Source organism: Temnothorax nylanderi, unplaced genomic scaffold (genome assembly GCF_030848795.1).
Source record: "Temnothorax nylanderi isolate EJ_2023f unplaced genomic scaffold, tnyl_v1.0 TNYL_tig0014_pilon, whole genome shotgun sequence".
Lineage (NCBI taxonomy): Eukaryota > Metazoa > Arthropoda > Insecta > Hymenoptera > Formicidae > Temnothorax > Temnothorax nylanderi.
In genome coordinates, this window is record NW_027249076.1 from 977,493 (window position 1) to 997,534 (window position 20,042).

The 20,042-nt window shown below is 39.2% G+C and overlaps 1 protein-coding gene across 2 annotated transcripts in view; it reads left to right on the forward strand.

The window, feature by feature from the left end:
• The window catches only part of LOC139768123 (diacylglycerol kinase 1-like), an 88,817-nt gene that overhangs the window by 64,638 nt on the left and 4,137 nt on the right, over positions 1–20,042 (forward strand). The window contains exons 4-17 of one of the 2 annotated variants that reach the window (XM_071698008.1): positions 6,660–6,794; positions 7,106–7,319; positions 8,445–8,606; positions 13,211–13,333; positions 14,189–14,238; positions 15,978–16,052; positions 16,258–16,495; positions 16,687–16,892; positions 17,337–17,510; positions 17,846–18,140; positions 18,516–18,640; positions 18,803–19,087; positions 19,315–19,516; positions 19,645–19,826. In XM_071698008.1, coding sequence (XP_071554109.1) covers positions 6,660–6,794; positions 7,106–7,319; positions 8,445–8,606; positions 13,211–13,333; positions 14,189–14,238; positions 15,978–16,052; positions 16,258–16,495; positions 16,687–16,892; positions 17,337–17,510; positions 17,846–18,140; positions 18,516–18,640; positions 18,803–19,087; positions 19,315–19,516; positions 19,645–19,826 — 2,466 coding nt within the window. The remainder of the gene's footprint in view (positions 1–6,659; positions 6,795–7,105; positions 7,320–8,444; positions 8,607–13,210; positions 13,334–14,188; positions 14,239–15,977; positions 16,053–16,257; positions 16,496–16,686; positions 16,893–17,336; positions 17,511–17,845; positions 18,141–18,515; positions 18,641–18,802; positions 19,088–19,314; positions 19,517–19,644; positions 19,827–20,042) is intronic. The other variant, XM_071698009.1, reaches the window with a different exon arrangement.

Below are 20,042 nucleotides of genomic sequence, written 5' to 3' on the forward strand. Positions count from 1 at the left end.
ATCTTATAACTTCATCACCTTTTAAGACGTAATGTCCTCGCAGTGATAGTACATTAACAAAGTTAGGAAAGTTAGTATATCACTTTATCCGGCGATAACTTCCGAAAATACGATTACAGTTAAAGCTTATTCATTTCCTACACTCCTATTCGTAACCTCATAAGGTAGGGGAGAAAGAAGAGGACGGACAAGTTATTAAACCACAAATATACGCTCGTTTTATGGCGAGCGTCATGACTTACAGGAATGGCCGTTTATATGCGCGTAAAAGATGCCGCGTCTATACAAAGGAGGCGCGTAAAAAAATGTGTGTAATGTGATATATCCTGATCGCGAGGATTGTACAGGTGAGGGTGAGAAGTTTATTATGTTTGAGCAGGGTGTGGATCCCCCTACCGTAAGAGCTTTTAATTGAAGCCACCCCGCCTCGAGAGCAGCCTTTGGGATCTTCTTATAACCAGGTACATACGGACAATTGAGCTATTCTTGATGCCTAAATTGTTTACACTGCGACCCGACCTCCTATCGAATGATCGCGATCACGGGTGTCGATGTCGGTGTGTATATACGTTTCGCGCACCGCTCAAACCCCTCGTAAGTACCCTTCACACGTGTAAGCTCGACCCGTGTCTCGAACGCGGACAACGATCAGCCGTTATAGATTCAATTCGCTTTAACTGGAAGTATCGAAAGGTACATCCCGTACATCCGACGATAAACTTTACGGCGCGGCGATAAAGGCGAAGGCGAGTGAGTAAAGAATAATCGTAACTTCCTCGCATCGGTCCGGGGGATTACTTCGCTTGTAAAATTGCCCCTATCTCCAAGGAGGGTCATACTTAAGAGTTGCTGCTATTACGAGCCGTGGCGCTCTAAATCTACCGTGTACATCGGATCGTTATTTGAAAAACTACGTCGCCCTGCCGTAACGAGATAAGTTAAGTAATGAGACTTTCAAGATGTTGATACTTTCCGCGTGAAAGAATAACACCTTGAGAACCGAATAACGGAATGATGATGGCAACGCGATACAACGCAGTAATGCGTGGCTATCACTTTTGACGCGAAGCCGAGAAGCAAGCACAATCCGCGGCGTGCTTGCTGGATCGACGTGAAGGATGAAGTGAACAAGTGACGGGCTTTAGGTGACGTGATACCGTCAGCTCGTGTTTTCGAACCTATTTTCGATCCGGGAAGAATGCGGTTGCGGATTCCGAAGCGCGCGGATTCCGCAACGACAGCGCTTCGCGCGTTGTTGTTAGCGGGAGTGTTTATTTTTATTTTACACAGCCGCCCGGGTACACATAAACCCGTCGATACTGCCGTGCGCTAAACGCGATCAAAGTGTACGCAAATGCCGTTTTATGAATTATTCATGTAAGTCGATCGATGTTTCGCGGATGTGCCATAGATTCGAAAAATTACCGTGACGCCGATAAATAAACCGATACATGTTTTATATTAAGCTCCATTTCTGTCAATCATTAATTTTCAGACGAATGCGGGGGTAGTTTCTCTCGTAATGAAAATTTCATGAGGAGATTTTCCCTCTTCTACTACTCGTACAGTCATAATATCGAATATTTTAATAGCGGTAAACTTCAAACTAAAATCTTAACAACTCTTTATTGATTATCACGTTAAAATTATCACGTAAAATTAATTAACTTACTCTCATTAAGGAGTCGATATGTGGTTGAAGTATACAAAAATATCTAAATCAATATTACATCATATAAATTAGACAGGACAATTATCTCGAAAGTAAGAACTTATATTGCTTTTTTCGTTGAGGATTTCCAAATAATTTCAAGGGATTGTCGTCCGGGACCGAAATCTCAGAAAATGTGTCATTCTCGAAATGACACGTTTTCACTTAACTGAAAACACACATTTTCCTCAGTACCGTAATCGAACGAACGGGAAATGCGTCGGGCTGTTTCTCTCTCTCTCTCTCTCTCGCTCTCACCCTCTGCGACCTATTTTTCCAGTGGAGTTACATGACGCCATCACGGTGACGTCACCGCCGCACTGACGTCACCACCACTCCCTTACGTGACCATTCAGGATGACCTCGTTTCTCTCCCTTCGAATTTCGCCCTCTCCGATTCCTCCCCACCCCAGCGGCTCTGTCCCTAGAGCTTAATGGCCACCTCCTGCGCCATTCATGTGAACATTTCCTCGGTTAGCGGATGTGTTTTATTTCATAAAACGGTTTATTATGCGATCGTGTAAACGCGCGATGCTTTCCACGACGCCCTCGACACATAATGTGGTTTTTTCAGGATCGATGAAAATTCTACCACTTGCATGCTTTTGTTATTATATCATCTTACATAATTACATTTGCAATTATGTAAGAAAGCGCATGTGTCATTAAAAATCTTGCAACTATCGATATTATCAAAGTATCGTATAATTACGAAGAGAAAATTAGTTATATCTATTTCTCACGTTTGATAATAGAATTCTTAAGTTATCAAAGTTGTACGCTGGAAAATTAAGTTTTAATTTCTATTTAATCAAATGTAGCATGTTTGAAAACTGTCACGATCTATATTCTGTATCCGGACCATGTTAATATGCTTTAGAATTTATTAAGCGAGTAATGTTATTTGAATTATCGGTGTGTATCAAATAAATGTAGCTTTATTTAAATCACTGAAAGCACGTATGAATTGCATTTGCGCGTCAGTATTAACTTTCATTTCGGATTATGATTTTCAAAAGCTTCCGTTTCAAAAGTTCCAAATGAACCACTTGAAACGTATGCGCAGCGCGTGAATTGTAGTTGAACTGATTGAATATTTCGAATCAAGTGCCCGTAACAAGCTCACATATGGTTAAACCGCAAGATAAAAATATGAAGGGGGCTAGTTAGTTAGAAATATATCGTAGGCTGCTGAAGCTAAATCATTTTAGTTGCAGAATGTCGATAATAGAACACGTTCGACCACATGCGCTATAGCTACGGGATTGATGCACAAAATAGGATTACGGCCAACAGACGCATGCACGTTAACGGCTCAGTAGTAAAACCAGATATTTCGCCGACGTAGGAAAATCACGTGAAAATTCGATAGAGATCAAGCAAAAATCTACTGTTGCTTTCGTATTTCTTTCGCCGATAAAAAAATATCAAACCTCATTAAAAAAGAAAAGAACTACAGAGAATTATCAAGGAACTATTAACTGGAACTTTTAAAATTGTATCAGAATATGAAATAATATAGAACGAATATATTCAGTAAGAGAAGTGAACAAAATTGTAATATAATTACAATTACAATTATTATTTTATAAAATATTATACGAACACATAGATCGTAATTATTCTATCTATATGATATAATTGGTTACATTTGTCATATGTTACATTTTTTGTAAATGCATCTAATAAAATTTAATAGATTAAAATAAGTAGGATTAAATAGATATGCTTACAAACTTTTTATTGCAAACGAGATAAAGCCATTTTTACTATTATTGATTGAACCATTGCGCGTATATGTATAATGGTGTGAATTATATTCGCTACAAGAAACATGAAGTCTTTTCGAAGTTACTCGAGTCTACTTATAAAACTTAGGTTCAAAGTAAGGTCGAAGAGAATTTCCATTTAATTTACCACACAATACCGCGAGAACTTGCAATGATCTTGCAAATTAGAACGGAAGAATGACTTATCACGCGAAGCAAGATGTTCTTAATAATAACAGCGGCCTAATAATAACGGTTCGCAGTTTCTCGATTACCATCAACTTGTTAATCGAAGAGAGGCAAGGAAGAACGTATCGAATCAAGAATTTTTATTTCGCCAGATAGAAAAAAGATGGAAACAAAATATAATTTCATAATTCTGTTTATCCTGCCGGATGTTCATGATGAAGTTCGTTTTACAACGACCTAGCACGAACCGCGCCCTTTGCAACCACTTTCTGCTTGCGACTTTATTGTTCATAGCGCAGGTTTAACGGAGCAAAAGAAGGTAAAAGGCGACGCCCTGCGTCCTTGGCTAGGAGTATCGATAAATGTCACAGTGGTTCTCTCAAACCTACTCAAATAAAACTCGAAACTAGGTTAACATTTCACAGAGCTCATCTTCAACGAGACTGTTGGTTTTTGGCTCGACTTTAATTAAGCACTCTAAAAAGTTGCGATTATACACTGTGAAATATGCATATACTTAAGATTCATGAGTTAAGTTGACCGATATATTTACACTGACAAGCCGTTTCATTAAATATTCTTGATTTTAATATTTTTGCGTGTTTAAACGGATTATTAGGGAGTTTTTGCAATACCGTCTTTCAGACACGGTAACTGTATCTGAAAGATGATATTGCAAAAACTCCCTATTGTTGAAAGAAAAAACGTTAATTTTGGAAAATTCACCATGAATAATAGATCGAACGCAATGCGACTCTCGTTGATCATTAATGCGAGCGGAAAATTGCTGATTAAGTCGCGCAGGCCGAAAAATAATCTCCTTTTTTCCTACCTCTGTACTGAATCGTACATTCTGCTATTCCTATCCCAACCGGATTCTACAAGGTGGAGCACAGCACCAAATAAATTTCTACCAGGGGCACTTGCCCGTGGTTGATAGACCCAATATCCATGTAGATTCGGTCGAGCGAATGTAGGCCGTGCGTCTCCGAAATTGACCATTTTTTTCAGTCAGCCTCAGAAAAGTTCACGCAAAGATGCACGCAAACTTCGGCTCCGATTGTGCGACGCCGTAACTTCGCCGCTTTTCTGTCTAATTTTCTACCCGGGGAGCGAACGTCATCCAGCTTAATTGGCTCCTGCTTTAATTAAAGTGAATGAACTGGCTGCGTGGATTTTAGGTACACTTTCGACATTTGGTGACCGACATTTTATTGACTCCGGTACAATGTAACTTTGTTTATGCTGCAATTTAGTTCTCACTTTGACACTGTGCACATTTACAGAATATATGCAGCTGACTACATTGTAAATATTTGTAAATTTGTTTTCTGACTAGTTCATTATCTATAATGATCCACGTGTGTAATGAGTATAAAGTCAACAGTAAATTCGCATTTTTATACATACTTCATGTTTAATTATTTTGGGTCATTGAACAATTGCGTTATACGTTTATTCAATCACAATCGATTTTATAGACAGCGATGGTTATATAAAGATAAAGATAATTGATTTGCGTTCTGTCCAATAAATACATTCGATAGACTTTTTGTTTAGTAAAATGGACGTTGTTTAAATTCAATATTTTATCATTGCTTTTCTTTCACGAGACGCGCACTATATTCTCAAAAGAGATACTCAATAATCATTTTATATAAAGTAATTCATTCAATCGTTTCATTATTATTTAACCTCAGCTATGAACTTTCTAAAACATTTTATTTTTGTTAAAGATTCAATTTCATTCTTTTAATAATTGCTATAGCAGCAGCAGTACGCAGCATTGCAATTGTATGCAGCTTTCCGTTTCGACGAATGCATTTGGGGAACGTTAGTGCCATTTGAAAACTTGGGATATAGTTTCGTGGAAAGACTTCTCTTTCGGAAGACATGGCCTAAGCGCGCGCAGTTTCCGTGAAACGAATTCCGTGAATAGCAATCAACGGAGCATAGTTAATTGCATTAAATACTATCGATCCAGAACGTGCGGAATCCAAACACGCGTCGCCGGGTGTAATTGTAATCAGTCAATTTGCGAAATGTGCACCTTGCGGGATCCATTGTATCGGCAGAAGCGTCACGTTTCGTTGGGCTTTAATCTTCCGTCGAATGAAATTCATTTGGATCGAATAGAATCGAAATGAATGCGAGAAGCAGAGGCTTACGTATATCGGATTAATTAACGACGACTTTTTTTTGTGGTAATCGTGACGGAAATACTTTTAACTGTAACTATCGATTGTAAAAAAAAAACACGATTTAGAAATTCGATCAATTCAACTCGTTTAATTTTTGATCCGCCTACTTTAAGTTATTACTATAGTAGCTTAAGGACGTTCTCCGGTCCTTATACTAGAGAAAATCGATTTTCTTAGGATTTTCTTGAAACTGTGAATATACGTTAATTTAGGTGTGCTTTATGCGTGGTATAAATTTCAGTACCTCTTCCGGTATAAAAAATAAAGATACTGAGCCTCAAAGTTTCAACTTTTACTAATGAAAAGGTTTTCCAGGCCAAACGGTAAGAGATACGAGGTTGGCCAAGAGGACCAAAGTTGCTCCTCTCGTCGAGTTCTATAAGGAAAAAATGCCAAAACTAAAAAAAAATTAAAATTAAATTTTTTTTTGAAACTTTGAGGCTCAGTATCTTTATTTTTTATACCGGAAGAGGTACTGAAATTTATACCACGCATAAAGCACACCTAAATTAACGTATATTCACAGTTTCAAGAAAATCCTAAGAAAATCGATTTTCTCTAGTATAAGGACCGGAGAACGTCCTTAAATATATATACAATATATGCACAATTAAAAATATATCAAGTTTTGCTTTAATCATAAATCTCAGTGATAATATATATATCATCAAAATAGACAAGAGTCAAGATAACACTTCATAGAAATTAAACTATTACTTTAATCTGTTGTTAAAATTCCTATTTTGTAAAGACATTCAGTAAATAGCGTTTTCTTTTCGGCTGTTTCAGGACATCGATTACGAGGGTTTCCGCAAATTCCTGAATTCGTATCTGGAGATCGATACACCGGATGAATTATGCCGACATCTATTCCTTTCATTCGTCAAGAAGGGCTCGCGCGGAGTGGACGGCAAAGCCTTCAAAGTACGTATCATCGCATGTTCAAATTAATAAAGGTTCCTGATATTGCTGTCGCTGCGAGTAGATAGCCGTGAGCGCAAATTGGCCGCAAAGAAAAGAGGAAAAAGAAAAAAAAAGACGCACCACGAAGTAGTATTACACCGACCCAAGACGCGTATTGTATTCGCAATAGTATCACGTTGGGGACAGAAAAGCGTGTCGCGTCGTGCGAGCGCGCTTGCGGCATAAAAAACGACAATAAGAGATACTCGTAAACGAGATGCTCGCGCCGGGAATTAAAAGCCCGCGTATTATCCGCGTTTGTTGGCTCCCAGGAGATGGCCGTGCTAACCTCGACAACCGCCTGCGCCGCAATTACATCGCACACGACTTCCAGCAGTAACGTTAATAGCACCGGCGTACCAGGCGGAACTTCCACGGAGAGTCATGTTGGATCCTCGCTGGCCGACAAAATTCACGGAATTACGGAAAAATTGCAGGCGCTGGGCCATCACAGAACGGAAAGCGAAGCCTCGAGGACGCGAACGGGTAAAGTATACTCCGCAATTAGTTTACCGACAGCTCATTACCTCGTGATAGTTAAATTATTAGTTCATTATATCCGTTAATGTGAAATATAGGTATACAACGTAAACTCTTCGCATCTTTTTAAAGGGTTACGTGGAAAAATAAGCTATCATTCTGCTATATATTTTACTAGGATGTGATCTACTTTCAAAAATCTTCCTGTAATCTTGACAAAAATTAAATTAATATTTAATATCATTTTATTCCTATAAACCGTATTTTTTTATGACCCAAATTGTAAGTATTGTAACGATACATAAATATATCGTAACGATGCGCTTGTCGACGAACTAACCAATACAAAATGGTCTCTATATCAATACTATTTTAATGCGAATATTTTTCTTCCCGATTTATGCTCGCTGCGTTCGAGCCTTCCGTTTCTGAGGCTGTATTTTTACGGTAAACGAATACTCTTGCGATTGGACAAAATAGGTCAGCAGCAGGCAAAAGGGAAATGACAATTCCGATGGTTGGAATTTTTTTACCCTGCATCACATATCGGTGAATGCTATTGTTTGATTCGAAATGGCGGACGAATAACAATCGATCCGATCCAAAGGAGCCTTCGAATAAAGGCTCTTTTAAGCGCTGACGGCATCGTTCGTTAAAATAAATTAGCTCTAACTGTAAATATCGACTCATGATTCTTTAACGAGTTGATTTATAGAGACATTATGAAAACATACATGGTAAAATATCTCGTGCGTATATTTTTAATTCCTAAATATAACATTGTAGACGATTGTATTTATCAGGAAAAGACGGAACAAGATGGGAAAAAATGTTTTACTCATTTTTGCTCAAAAATAGAGTAACCCTTGCACAATCTGTCCTCTGTCCTTATTGGAAATAAAATGCGGGAGATCTGGGACACCCTGTGTAAACAGATGTGTTTCTCAGAAGACACGAAATATAGCCCCCCCAAGAACATTAGATGTTCTGACTATCGGGTAATGAATATTTAGCCAATGAATCTTTCAAGGCGCCGCGCGTTTCGCATAGAAAAGCAAAATCAACTTGCAGAGCCAATCGATCATGTTGTTTGTTTTTCTTGTGTTTCACGCAACCACATGGACGATTCAGGAAGCGTGCATCCGATGTTAACGGTCACCCATACGTCGTACAGCTGTCACGACGTGCTAGAGAAGAAGAGCACGGACAGCAGTCCAAGTCAAAGCCAAATGTCGCGTAATTCATCCAGGAAGTCGAACAATTCCCTCCTTGTCAACAACGGGAAATTGGAAGGTAGGGGCAATCGCCTGAATCCAATACATACGGTACATTGAGCGCAATACTGTTCGCAAACACGAAATCCTGTATTTCACCAGAGATTATTGCAGGATATAGATTTCCGCTCGGATTTGTACGCTCTTTCCCGGTCGTAGCGTTAATCTTTCCGCTATATTTTTCATCCATCCTGCCTTCATCAACTCGGAAAATTATATTCCTCACTAAATTAACTAATTTCAATACACGCGCGCGCGCGATTCCTTTTGACAAGCCTCCGTTTTCTATATTCCTTGGATATATAATCTCCACCTGCTCTCTCATCTCTTTTCAGTCCAGATACTTGAAGCTTACGCTCATAGAAGCTCTCGATAAAGAATCGGTTCTTCGTGATCGAGAGCTCCTTCTCGAGGCACATCCTACATTAAAGTTCCTCGAGCAGCTGTGTACGGCTTCACGTGGGGATTATGCGGGATTAAAGGATGCTAGATCGTGCCGCTCAAAAGATTTCTCTTCCGGTGTACGTGAGCTCGCGTATCCGTGAAATTCGGTACACGACGCAGAATTCATTTTTGTTGGAGAGATCGCGCCGTAGCGGTATGACAAAGGGTCCATTTCAGTCGCCATCGATCTTACAGTGGCGCGTTACTCTCTGCCCCACCCCCCCTCTCTCTCTCTCTTTCTCTCTCTCCCAAACAAAACCTGAGATCGTAAATGCTGTGATGAATTACGGCTCGAAGGGACGTGACATCTCTTTCAGAAGTGTACTTCACCACATCGGAGCGACAGTCAGCGTAATCGAAAAAAATAGCGACCGCAATACCGTGCGGATATATACCGCCCTTTATATCGCTTTTACGATATCGACGCAACCATCTCTTTGCTTCATTATGTCGCTTCCGCGAGTTTTGTCATGACGTTTCGCGTTATTTTTATCCACGCAAAACACATCTCATACTTCACTCGATACATATCTAAGTGATTCTATCACTAGAAATATTCATATCGCTGATAGAAAAAGTTATCGTTCGATGATTAATCTGATTAAAGCTCTCCACGTGAAACTCAATAGCTTCGTTGGTCGAGAAGGCCCAAGATCAAGGAGAGATTAGTTCCGTCAATTTTCCAACGCGCGTGACACGTTAAAAAGTAATCGATTCAAATTACACGGGCGAGACGTCAACACACGGTGTGTTTATGTCTGCTCTAAATGAAGACGCGCCGGTAAGTGACGGAAATAATCATGCTTACATTATGGATTTTAAGGGAAATATTTATTCACGTCTGCGGCGATCGTGCCATCGATCGCGCCCGTAAACTTTGCGCGCGCCTTACCGGAGATACAGGAAATGGATATCGCTGTCTTAAATTCTGGTTTTACACGACAATCCGCGTACGCCGAGAAACGAGAGACGGGTTGATCTTCACGAAATGTCATGACGTACCGGGGACTGTATACGCGATTGAGAAAACTCGGTCCGGTTCTATTTCCAGGTCTGTTTGAAGAACGGGTCTGATCTTATCGTCTTTTCGAGAAACACGTGCTCTTCCGCGTCGGGATACATCGTCGGAGATGATGAAATCCCGAGTTAAAGCCTTTCGCGCGCGCGCGCGCGCGCACGCCTCTCGGTACACGTGGCTCGTGAAAAATGCAAGGAAAACATCAAATATGATCCGAAAATACATAGAGAGTGTATGACGAATGTCCCGATAGCGCTAGGCTGCCCTCGAGGCATTTTGAAATTGTTGCTGAACTGAGCTAAGCCGCGTCTCAGACTCGATCTCGTCTTTTATGAATCGGAAGATGAATAGTCGCCTCCAGGTGCACGCTTCGTAATAAAAAGGGTCGTAAAATACATCATGTGAAAAACATATGAAGAGGACAGGAATAGAGAGCGGAAAAATTGCTTCGGTCGATGTGTATAGAAATTCGATTCGTTCGAATACATTAGTGATGAAATTCAACGATTTCACCAATATCCAGTGATAAAATCTTATAAAACCAACTTACATCTTCTATATATATTTCTGTAATAGTTTCGATATTCTGTATTTTCGGTCCGATATTTCTCTATGAACCAACATTTATGCCATTTCAAATGTGGAAAGCACAAAAAAATGCCGCTAAAGATGGCACAGACCTAATGTCATTTCGTGTTTCCTTATAATTAATTAACTCCTAATCTACTATCGTATCGATCCCGAATAGCACAGAGTGGGACTGGGACAGCGCGCGCTTCGAATTATTCGCGTGGCATACAGACAAGTTTGCGTAGCGCATGCACACATGCCAGTGTCACCGAAATAGCTGTACCACCGGTATCATCCGGTATAAATGACGTCACGAGTGTGCGAGAGAATGATACCAGGTTCCTGGGACCACGTCTCAGTGACTCTTGAGTCGCAGCCGAAGCAACAAGTGCTAAATTATTAATCGCACGTTAATATTATATCAGCGCGTTATTCGACAATCGGATTAGTCTCATTATCCGATTCTGGTTAAACGTCGCGATACAAAGGGATTAAATAATTCAGTATATAAGAACAGTCTCCCATTTTTCGTCGCTCTTAATAGTGGGAAAATGGTCCAATTACCAAATGTGTCGGGAGTGAAGCTGAAGGAAGGTGAGATGAAGTTTTCTAACCCTCGAAGATTCGACATGTAAAATACTGGAATATCACTAAGTGCTCGAAAGAAAATTTCTGCGATTGTATATACGTACAATCAACATTTACAGATTCTTTTTTAATTCACGATATGTGGCAAATACGTCAACCCATTTACGTGAAATCAACTGAACCACATAATCCATGCTGCAACCCGCAAATAATAATTAGTTCAATTTACTGAAGTCACTTATTACTCATGATTATCATAGATTTTCATTAAAATGGAAGCAAGGCCGAATGGTAACTATTATTGTATGGTTATGAAATTACGTCCCATAAACTTTGATAAATTGTCCACGTTGAGAGAAAAAAATAATGCGAGGAAAAAGTATTCGGACTGCTCGAAGTACAGCTAATATGAATGTTACTAGGCAATAAAAAATAATTTAGTAGATTTATTCAAAGCTTCAGCAACACCGAATGTCACGATGATTAATCGTCATGTACGCAATCGATCAGAACGTCACCGTTCTCGTTACCGAACGATTTTTTTTTTTTCAAGTGTCGTTACCAACGTTTTTTCGCGATTTTCAAGTGAAAATTTATTCCAAGTGGAATAAATTGGATTGTCCGAGCGTAAAAAAAAAAGTATACGATCCCGCGTGGATAAAGCGCGTGACTGCATGTGTTGGCGCGACGCATCGTCTCGTGCGAAAATTTATTTTTAACTTATTCATCGTCATGCAAAATTATTCTTGCGAGACGCGCGATATCGTCCAAAAATAAGAGCAGAGAAATCGAATTATCGGAGGGAGAAGATCGTATGCTAATTCTTCTATTAATGGAAAATACATAATTATATATTCATGGAACGTATTCGGAGTTATAAATCTTTTAAGACAAGATTATATATGTGCCTTTATATAGATAATACGGATCTCTAATAAATTGTATTTCAACGATGAAACTAATGTTAAATTAATTATTATCGAATCAATATTATAACAATTAGGGTTTCAAAAGCGGTGTGATATCAATGAGTGTATTTCTTCATATGGTGGAAACGCAGAATATACTTTCTATCAACCTTCTATTGTTACTTTTCCATTTCATCGCGCAGCAAGAGATCGCTTTCGCGTGTTTTTTTTTTTCAATTCGAATTCGTCGATATTAATTTCAGTCTACCGGCAATTCGAATTTCGAAATCGTGACAGCAAGAATAAATTTTATCAACGGCAATCCAATCGATGTATAGAGCCGCGTTGATTCATGCAGAAGTACACGGCGGTTCGGATATAAATAGGCGAGCCAGAAATACGGGCTAGACGTCGTCGACCTGTCTCGAGCCGTTGCTAAATTCTAACAATTTATTATGACAAATCCAATTCATCGTTTATACATATTGACAATCGCGCTGTCTCGGTCGAAGCAACAGGTCCTTTAGACTTTTAGACACAATTAATCAAGTCCGCGTATGTACGTTTATCTAAAAATACGGCTCGATCGTCCTGCCGAAATCGCATCGTCGAATTTTCCGTTCACTTTAACGGCCGAATGCATCGTGATATTTCCACGAAATATGGGACAGATCCATCATATTGTAAGTCTTGCGATTCTCACTTTTGCCCGACATCCAGATACTTTAGCAGCGACTTTTCCACGAAATACGACGTCAAGGAAAATCCCGGTGAAAAATCAGTTTAACTGCTTTGGAACGAAAACGGCAGTTATGATAATTTCTGCGGTTTGAGATCGTGTCGTTAATATTTGAAAAATACAATTAGGATTTCGCTGTAAATTAATACTGTTATTAACACAAATATAATTATCTGATATTTAATGTATATATATTAAAATAATGCAATCTAAAATATTTATTTATAAAATTATGAGTTATGATTGTATAAAACCGAGTCATTTCATAAATAATATTGCATTAATCACATTTATCGGACACTAATTGCGGGTTATTTAATATGAGATCAAATTGAAAATAAATTTCTGTTTTCCAGAGATGAGGCATCTTGTCAGAAAGCAAAGCACAATAGATGTCCAGTCCGTTAAAGTCAGCCTCAAAGACATCGTTTGTTATCTCTCCCTCTTGGAAGCCGGCAGACCAGAGGATAAACTGGAATGTAAGTAATTGCCACAAAACAACAATTATCTCTCGGAATTGGCGAAACTCCCGTCAGCTTTCATGCCGAATAATTCGTTAGCGGATGATCGACGATGCTTTGAAACAGACCCAACGGCGTTGTTTTTTGTAGCAGGAATGATGCTATAACGATTACACGGTTGTTTCCTGTATAATCAAAAAACATGCCCGCGCATAAATCACGACGGCATCCCGTTCGTTTTTAGGAGAACGTTATCAGAGCGATATTTCACGTGCGTGCGCACATTAAATAGTGAAAAATTGTTTCGCGGAGTATATACATATATTGTACATACAATATACATATATGTATATAGTCGTGAATATCTCCAGGCTGAAGGCCTTCAGACTAATCTTCCCCCAAAATTACACGCTTGCTTTTCGGCGTAGAGTTTATTAAATTTTTTCACATGCGTGCCTCCTTTGAAAAAGATTTAAAGGTATTTCCGCAAAAAGATAAAAAGATAATGAGAGATGTCGTTTAGGATATATTGAAAAATGTTAAAATAACGAGAGAGTTGAAGAAACCGAATCTTTTCTATGTAAATACGTTCTTTGATCTGTGTGATTCGAAATTTTGGAAGAATGCAATTATTTTAATTAATCGAATATTTTGTCCTCGGCGAGAAATTGAGGCAACGCATATAAGAAAAAAAAAGGAACGAGAATAATGACAGAGGTATAGAATTTACGAGGGAACTCGCGTGTCGGCCGACAGTCATTCTCGATTTTCTGCTACAGTTGTTACAAGTCCATTCCGTCTGGACTTGTAGTGCAGCTGCAACTTGTTGCGCGGCAATTTCGGTTTGCGTTAACTCGATAATCTTTTTTTCAGTCATGTTCCGGCTGTACGATACGGATGGGAACGGCGTTCTTGATACGAACGTGAGTAAAGAATCATCACATCGTCAGTTAACGCGGATAATCACGCAAGCAGCGACACGTGCGAGATTTGTGTCTTACAATGTCGTTTGTAATAGGCGCGCGTAAATGTCGTTAATTATCATTATCACATATGGTCATATGTGTATATTATGACTACATTTACGATTACTCTCTAAATCTGAATCAGTGAATAGTACTGCTGAATCAGTGAATAGTCACTGATTCAGATTTAGAGAGACAATGCATTTCTATATGTAAATAAGATGGGAACCAAATAAATGCCGTGTCATGTGCGCGATGTTGAAATAATCACACGAGCAACAGCTAAGTGAAAACGCGACAAAAAGTACCGTCGCTTACAATTAGCTGAAAAATAATTCTAATTCTAATTTACGCCGGCGAAACTGACTTTTTCTCAACGAAAATAGATTGACCTTTGCTGCTTAAGTAACAACGGCGGTATAGAATAGCTCCGGCTGATAATAATAGAAGGGATAAATACGTTTGTTCCATATACTGTTCGCCGCACCCATAACAGGCACGTCAATTGACATGTACCCCCGTGCGATCCGTTACAACGTGAATTACATAGAACGAGTGTAATTTCCGGTGCTTCGGTGACGCGCATCATTGACCTCTTTGCAATTGAAAGCCCGGAAAGCAGTATCAGTTAGCTAATGCATTATTATTATTATTATTATACGTGAAAACAGTCCATTTTATATCAGTACTGCTTGATTATATGCGCTTACCGTGCGTCATCAATAACGTCATACATGATAATACTTTTTAATCTTTTCTGCGAATAGTGGAGCATTAATAAACGTTATCATTATATTAATTATTCCAAGAATGCAGTTAAAAGTCTTTCAACATTTAAATTTTAAATAATTAAGAAGCGTCTACTTTTGTCCGGTAGAATTTTCGCGGAGAACTCGTTTCGCGTTTATTGATTTCAAAATACCGCGATAGCCATAGTTTCCGGAAAGACAAAATAAGCGTTTTTACATTCGAAATTGTTTATGGCGTCAGGTGTTCAATGCACTTTGTTATTCGGCAGCGAGGCGTTAGAGATACGCGTGCATATTGATGCATATATATATGTATAGAACGGAGGCGCGATTTATGCGTTGACATGAAATTACGGGCAAGAAGGATGCCGGGAAAACGACGATCGCCCGCATAATGAGTTCCACGTTGAATAAATCATTGATATCGCGGTGTACAAATTGTGTGGCACGACGATAAATATTCACGTTGCCGATAGCGGAACCGCGGGTAAAGCAGATGGAAATGAAAATGCGGCGGAGACGCTGCTCACTCGTTCGCATCTATTCAGTTAGAGTAAATAAACGGCCGAAGAAGATGCGAGCTTTTAATGAAAAATGTATTAGGGTCATACGTATATGAAATTCGATATACATATGTATATAAAAAGGATATATTCGACATATATGGGCCGATTTCACAGTCTCCGATTAACTTGATCCTCCGATTAAACTCACTCTTCGTCTCTTTCTAGGGGGACAGTTAGAAAGAGATGCAGAGTGAGTTTAATCGGAAGATCACATTAATCGGAGACTGTGAAATCGGCTGTATATATGCGAAATTTCAAAGAGTGAACGATCAATATCTTGATATATTATGCGGTATATTTGATAGATTAATAGATTAATAAAGCGGTACGCGATCAACAGTTCTTTATCGGTGTTACTAATGTCATTATCATGTGTATCCAGGAGATGGACTGCATCGTAAATCAAATGATGAACGTTGCGGAGTATCTTGGCTGGGATGTGTCAGAGCTGAAACCGGTAGGTAGGAATAGTGCCTGCTTTTAGCAGACTCGGATTTTGGGGACTGGACGATCGTCTTTCTGTTACAATTCAATTAGCAGTTTTTTTCTATTTGAAGAAAATATTAAAGAAAATCTAAGAAATTGAAATAGAAAGAAAATTTCGAAGCTAGCTGGCAATTGGAATACGAGACGAATACGTAGAAAATATAATTTCGTTTTAGATTCTGCAAGATATGATGATAGAAATTGACTACGACGCAGATGGTACAGTGTCGCTGGAAGAATGGAAGAGAGGTGGCCTCACGACAATACCCCTGCTGGTTCTTCTGGGTCTGGATTCCAACGTGAAGGAAGACGGGAACCATCTGTGGAGGCTAAAACATTTCAGCAAACCCGCGTACTGCAATCTCTGTCTAAATATGTTGGTTGGCCTCGGCAAGAAAGGGCTTTGTTGCGTCTGTGAGTAAGAAATCCTTGATATTGCTACCTCCATCTCGCGATGTCAGATAGAGCAAGTTAGATCAAAGTAGCGATTGCAAAAACGGTACCATGCGAGGAACGTAACCAACGTCTCTAAGAACGGGTGCGTTTTATCCAAAACCGACGAATACGAATAATCATCGTTAACATGGTCCTCCTTTTCGGATCAGTTTGCAAATACACGGTGCACGAGAGGTGCGTGCAAAGAGCGCCAGCCTCCTGCATAGCCACTTATGTCAAGAGCAAGAAGACATCCCAAACAATGGCTCATCATTGGGTCGAGGGTAATTGCCACGGAAAATGTTCCAAATGCAGAAAGACGATCAAAAGTTACAATGGCATCACCGGCTTACGCTGCAGATGGTGTCAATTAACCGTGAGTATTCTTCCCAAATTGATACTAACGCAAGACACGCGCGCGCGACGCAATACATGTATATGTGTGAACATCTCGTAATATATCGCCGCAATTAATTATATTTATTATCTAAAACAGATTCGTGGTCTAAAATATATTCGTAGGTCTACGAGAAAGAGAAAGATTATAGTAAAATATATAATACTCCAAAAATATCATAAAATGAATAATTTATATTGATTAAATAAGAGATTGGACCTAATGTAAATTATTTAATACATAATTCTTTAATGTAACTGATTAAATAATGCAAACAAAAATAGATATTATAATTTGGGATTAATTACAAAATTTAATTACGCGTATTAATAAATTTATATGTATATGTTTTATTCATTAAAGCAATAATGTGAGAGTATGTTCCTAATTATTTACGTAAATATTTTCACGGAAATATTGCAGTTGCACAATAGATGTGCGTCACAAGTGCGAGCGGAATGTACGCTCGGCGATCATGCGGTACACATCCTTCCACCTACGGCAATTTGCCCCGTTGTACTCGATAGACAAAGGTCATTGTCGAGGGACAGCAAACGTGGTAGCAAACACTGTCAGGACAGCTCATCGGTCAGTTCCGTAAGTGTGCAATACAATAATTAATTATCTCCTATCATTGAACATCCATCTCGCGAGGAAACAAATACGAAATGTCGAAATGTAATCACTTATGTGTATGTTTAATTATTCAGTAAAATTAAATTTTAGCTCTTTGGATTGTAAAATTATGTTCGTAAATGAAATATATAAAACTTACATAATTAAAATTAATCGAGCATATCGATTTAGGAAAGTATAAACTTCAAATGCTAAGAAAATAAAAATTAAAATTGAGAAATTGTACTTTCAAACGGGACAGTAACGAAATACCATATAATTCTGTAACATACAAATAAATGCAATGAATCTAATAGGGTGTTTTCCTGAGCTGCGGTAGTTCTGCGTCGAATCAACAACCAGCTATGTCCTTTCAAATTACACCAGGGGAGAACACGAAGCCGCTTTTGGTTTTCATAAATCCAAAATCGGGCGGCCGGCAAGGGGAGCGAATGTTACGGAAGTTTCAATACATTCTGAACCCTCGGCAGGTCCATAATCTAGCGATCGGCGGGCCCATGCAGGGCCTGCAGATGTTTAAGGACGTGGAGAATTTTAGGGTGATCTGTTGCGGCGGCGACGGAACAGTCGGTTGGGTTTTAGAAACCATGGGTATGCATCGCGATTTAATTACGATTGACATATTCAATTAAATTCACGTCGAGAGAACGCGGAGTAAAGTGAATAACGATTGTGCAATGGCAGCACGTAAAAGTGGTGCTTTGTAATAAAATTTGCAATATTGTGTGCTAATTGTTAGTCGTGCACGTATTAAATCCGATAATAGGTTTATCGACTATATAGACCATATAGACCAGCAAATGGACTGGATTTTAATAGACCCCTCCCCGTTAACCGATTACGCATAATAAGTTTATCATTTCGATGTTGCTTTTCGATACCGCTTTAATTGATTACTATATAATAATTTAACGTTTGACGACAACCGCATGTTGTAATTATTGCCTTCACGACTATTTTATCCAGATCGTGTGCAATTCGAGAAACAACCTGCCGTTGGCGTTATACCTCTCGGTACGGGCAATGATCTTGCCAGGTGCTTACGCTGGGGCGGTGGTTACGAAGGAGAAGCGGTACACAAGGTGCTTAAGGTAAAGCAAATAATATATACATTCTAATATACGTATGTGTACTTAGAATCTGAGAAAATATATTCTTCTCGTATTTTTATACATCAGCAAAACGTCGGACGTTTTATTATTTAACAAATTGCACTGTGGAAATTCACTACATGAGACCTAAACGATTCGCAGAAAATAGAAAAGGCAACGCAAGTGATGATGGACCGCTGGCAAATAGAAGTGGATCAAAAGGACGAGAAGAAACCGAATCAAGATAGTATACCGTATAATATCATTAACAATTATTTCTCGGTGGGCGTCGACGCCGCTATCTGCGTGAAGTTTCACATGGAGAGGGAAAAAAATCCCGAAAAGTTTAATAGCAGAATGAAAAATAAGTTGTGGTACTTCGAATACGCAACCACGGAGCAGTTCGCTGCCAGTTGTAAAAATCTCCACGAAGATCTCGAGATAATTGTAAGCATGGCTTAATATATACGTAATCTCTTCATTCAGTTAATGGATTAGTATGTCGAGTGTCGAGTAGAGCCGATCGAGATTCAAATGCCGAACGCGGAAAGACAAGAATTAATCAATCGGTTCTGTTCTAACATCGTCCTGAATACGTACAGTCAAATCCGTAATCAATCAGTTCAATGGAATCAATGGAATTTGTGACGCTACGTGCATTTCATCGATTGCAGTGTGACGGTACGCCTCTGGATTTGGCGCATGGCCCATCTCTGCAAGGAGTCGCATTGCTAAACATTCCTTTCACTCACGGGGGTTCGAACCTCTGGGGCGAACATCACGTGCGGCACCGCCTTGGCAAGCGAAAAAAGCGACCTGACAAAGAGCTCAGTACCAGTAGCTTCAATTCCGTAGACCTCACAGCCGCTATTCAAGGTGAGTTCAGTGCGAAGTAATCGGTTCTCCGCGAACGATATAATAATACTGCTGCGTCTCATACGCAGAAGAACGTCGCAAATAGAAGAAATGTTCGATAATATTGAGTACTTACCCATTGTCCGCAGACATCGGGGACAATCTGATAGAAGTAATCGGTCTGGAGAACTGCTTGCACATGGGACAAGTGAAGACCGGACTCCGACATTCCGGCAGAAGGCTAGCCCAGTGTAGCAGCGTCACCATCATCACGAGCAAACGATTCCCCATGCAAATCGACGGCGAACCCTGGATGCAGGGTCCTTGTACGGTGAGCTGAAACAGAAAATATTCCAAATCATGGCAAATATTTTTAAAACATTAGCGGGATTTTTTCTTCACTTAAGAAAAATTTTATCGAACCTTTGTCAGAGAAAAAATAAAATAGAAACATTCTTTTCACTAGTTTCCTAGATTTTGTCTTAATAAGCGTATAATTTCGTACTTATTATCAAAATGTTCTACGCAAAACTTGATTATATAAATA